General features: G+C 33.6%; 1 protein-coding gene across 1 annotated transcript; it reads left to right on the forward strand.

Moving 5' to 3' along the window:
- Window positions 1-318: 318 nt before the first annotated feature.
- On the forward strand, window positions 319-3089 carry LOC106764571 (reticulocalbin-2). Its single transcript, XM_014648840.2, has 6 exons — window positions 319-967; window positions 1259-1361; window positions 1517-1582; window positions 1765-1920; window positions 2075-2171; window positions 2933-3089. The coding sequence occupies exons 1-6, from the start codon at window positions 460-462 to the stop codon at window positions 3053-3055; spliced, it is 1053 nt and encodes a 350-aa protein (XP_014504326.1). The 5' UTR covers window positions 319-459; the 3' UTR covers window positions 3056-3089.
- The last annotated feature ends 744 nt before the right edge of the window (window positions 3090-3833 follow it).

Genomic DNA, 3833 nt, shown 5'->3' on the forward strand with positions numbered 1-3833 from the left:
CATTTTAAATTATTATTCAATTATATTTGGTCGTGGAAAAAACATAAAAATAACGGTACGGCTTTCGAATTCTGAATGGCAAACACGATAATTGTCTTCTGAGACCACACATTCATTTACAAAAAAATATTAGAAAAAGAAAACAAATATGTGAACACATAGATAACATTTACTGAAAAATAAAATGAGTAGATATGACATTGGTAATTACTAATGCAAGCAAAAGGATTTAGAGCCGTTCATGCATGCTAACAAATTTGTTATATAAATATAAACATTGCAAAATAGGTCAACTTTAGTTTAGGTGTTCTCATTCGAACAAGGTTCTATGTCCCCTAATCAAACTCTCTCCAACCATCAATAACCGTATTTCCCTCTCATTCTTCTCTCCATATTATCTTTTGTTCCTTTTCCATAGCTTCTTCTCTGAGAGACTCAAAACTCAGCCAGCAGCCGAAAATGTCAAAGGCGGTGGTTTATATCCTAATAGCCACCGCCGTGTTGTTCTACAAATGCTTGTTCCCGTTGAGCCAAGATGAACCAAAGGGTCGTCTTAATCGCAGGTTTGGGTACAAGCTACTTGAACGAGCACCCAACTTTGACCCTCTTGTGGCAGATATTGAGAGAGAGGTTGAAAAGAAAACCACACATTCGGAACCTGTTCCTCGTACGTCGACCACTTTGGACACTACCACGTCGCCCAATGATGTTTCAGGGACATACCAATATCTTACATCTGGCGGTAAATTGAACACCACGTTAAGGTTGATCATCTTGTTCCCTTTGTTAGATAGAGAACCCAAAGATGGGGTGGTTGGTTTTGAAGAGTTAGAGGCATGGGTTACTCAGCGAGCATCAGAGAGATTAGATTATCTCACACAAGCAGAGCTTGATTCCAAAGACAAGAATGGGGATTTGGCCATTTCTTTTAAGGAGTATTTACCTCAGTTTTCTGAAAAGCGTATAGGTAATATAATATGTTTTTTTATCGTTGGGTTTTAAATTTCTTCTCTTATTCAACTACCTTCATCCTTCATGTTTCATGTCACTTACTCAGGGAGATACGTAATACATTAGTTAATTTTATATTTTTTAATTCAGTCCTTGCTTTTAACCCTTTTATTAATTGAATGATGTTGCTTTTGTCATTTTCCTTTTTGTCTTCTTAAAATTATGGAGGTTCTCTATTTTTTTTTCACTTAAAAACCAGCGATGATTGATAAATTTGACGTTGAATTCTTACTATATGCTAAAACAGAGGAAAACAAAATGCTGCATGGCGAAGCAGGATGGTGGAAAGAAAGATTTGAAGTTGCAGACGTTGATCACAATGGACTTCTGAACTTCACTGAACTTAGAGAGTATAAATAATTGATCACTTTTTTTCTTTGATTTTCTCCTTTCTCTTTTCTCTGTTATTTTAAACATTTATTTGTAGGGATACATATATAATGTTGAAATTGTCTACATTTCTGCGATGAAATTTACCTGAAGAAAAATTTTTCTCCTTTTACAGTTTTTTGCATCCAGAAGATAGCGACAATAAAGAAACGCTAAAGTGGATGTTGAGAGATAGGCTAAAGTAAGCCTTCTTTTTTAATTGAAATTGATAGCAACTTGTGATGGTTAAATATCTTTTCTAATTGGTCATACTAATAAATTTTTTAAGGTTAATGAATGAAGTTCAATTTTCTGAATGATGTTCCCGAAAATCCTGTATATACACATTCACTTAGCTTATATTTTGTTTTGTTTATGATATAGGCGCAAGGGCGATGAAAAAGATGGGAAAATGAACTTTAATGAATTTGTAGATCATGTATATGGTACATACGAAAGTTATATGACCTTCGAAACTCACGGAGGATCGATACCTTCTCCAGAAGAGGAATTTTTCCAGCTTGATGTAAACAAAGATAAGTGAGTTTTTCTTTCCTGCCTTAAGTTTTCGAAATAATTATTCAATATTTGAACTGTACATTCTTATTATATATGCTAATAATAAGATTTTGTGATATTATGAATTATTGCTCCTGCTTATTATCAAAATTTACTTTTGCTATATATTTGGCAGGTTTTTGTCACCAGAAGAATTGCTACCAATACTTTCTTATATCTACCCTGGCGAGCTAGCTTATGCTAAGTATTTCACATGCTTTTTGATGAATGAGGTTAGTTCCCTATCCATAAAGACATATTTAAGTGAAATTCAAAAGAGTCAAATACAAAAACAATTATTCAAAACAATTTCTTAAGAAATATCGTTCATTAAACCAACCACGCCTTACCCCTTCCTTCCCTCTGATGGATCTTCCGTCGGTTACTGCCAACCTTTCTCACGACACCGAGCTGTTGTAACCTGCATGTTAGCACTCTGACGTTCAAGTTATCAAGGTTACACTTAAAATAAAACTATTGATAATTAGTTTAGAGAGAGTATCTAGTTCAATCTGTCTGTATTTATAGAGATTAAGTTCATAAATGGACCTTAATTTCTTTTGTAACCGCTATACCATATCTCGTAACATCTGCCCCTCACTCATAACCACCTCACCACGTCAGTTTCTTATTCCGCAATACTAGCTCAACACTCTTAGCCACACTTCAACTCTCTACCACCTTCTTTTCTCATTTCATACCTTGACCAATCACCCTTTACCAACCGCTTATCGTTTTCCACCCATCGGTAAAACTCCCTGTACTATAGTGGGTGAAAATAAAATTATCATTGAATGAATGGTGTTTTGAAAGTGATATTTATTAAATTTATTTATATTTAAATTCACTCTAATTGACAATTTTTTTTATTTATATTTAGTTTCAGAACTATTCACAAATTCCATTTATATCTCAACATGCTGACAAATATATGCATTGACAATTTTTGAAGGAGAAGGTAGCTGATATGTGAGATTTTTTCTGTTTGATGCAGGCTGATGATAATGGAGATAGAAAGTTGACACTAAAAGAGATGCTTGATCATGAATCTGTTTTTTACAGTACAGTTCATGTAGATGGCCACCAAGAAAGTGACGATGAACATGATGAGCTTTGATGTATGAACCAAGTTACCAGAAAGTTTTACTTATTTCAAATAGCAATCTAGCTGTTCTCCTTGTTTATTTTTCTCTGTATATAGAACTCAAACAATCAATTTTTCCATTTTTCACAGGACGCATGATTCACATTTTAAATTTATCTTCGGGCATTATTACAAAATTTACTAATCCTAATCTAAACATTCACTTTTAATTATTAAACCATGATTAATGAAAAATTAGAGCTGTCAAAATGGGTCACAATTCGCGGGCCAATCCCACTCACCCATGGGTTCAGGTCGGGTTGAGTTTGAAAAAATTGTATTTTTTTTATGCGGGTCAAATTTCAACCCGACTCATTTAAACTCGGCTCATGCGAGTTAATCCCATAGTGGGCCGGGTTGGCCCATCAATCCACCTACCTAATTTTATTTTATTAAAATTTAATTTTAATTTTATAAAAAAATATTTATTATTATTTTTTTCTTGAAAAAATTATTTAAGTTCCCTAATTTCAAAATTAATTAAACATTCATGTTCGGAGTGAAATTTGAGAATGAAATTTGTTTAGATTTGAATTATAGAAAGTTTGTAATTTTTTTTTATTTAAAAAAAATTGTAATTAAGTGGGTCAGTGAGCCAACTCGTTTATCTACCAATCCGTGGTGGGTCAAGCCGAGTTCCAATTTTTCTGACTCACTAATAAATGAGCCGGGTTGGGTTGGCTCACTAATGCTATGTTCTTATGAATGGATTTGGGGGAGATGATTTGGGGGAGATGATTTGAGTGGATTT

Source organism: Vigna radiata, chromosome 6 (assembly GCF_000741045.1).
Source record: "Vigna radiata var. radiata cultivar VC1973A chromosome 6, Vradiata_ver6, whole genome shotgun sequence".
Lineage (NCBI taxonomy): Eukaryota > Viridiplantae > Streptophyta > Magnoliopsida > Fabales > Fabaceae > Vigna > Vigna radiata.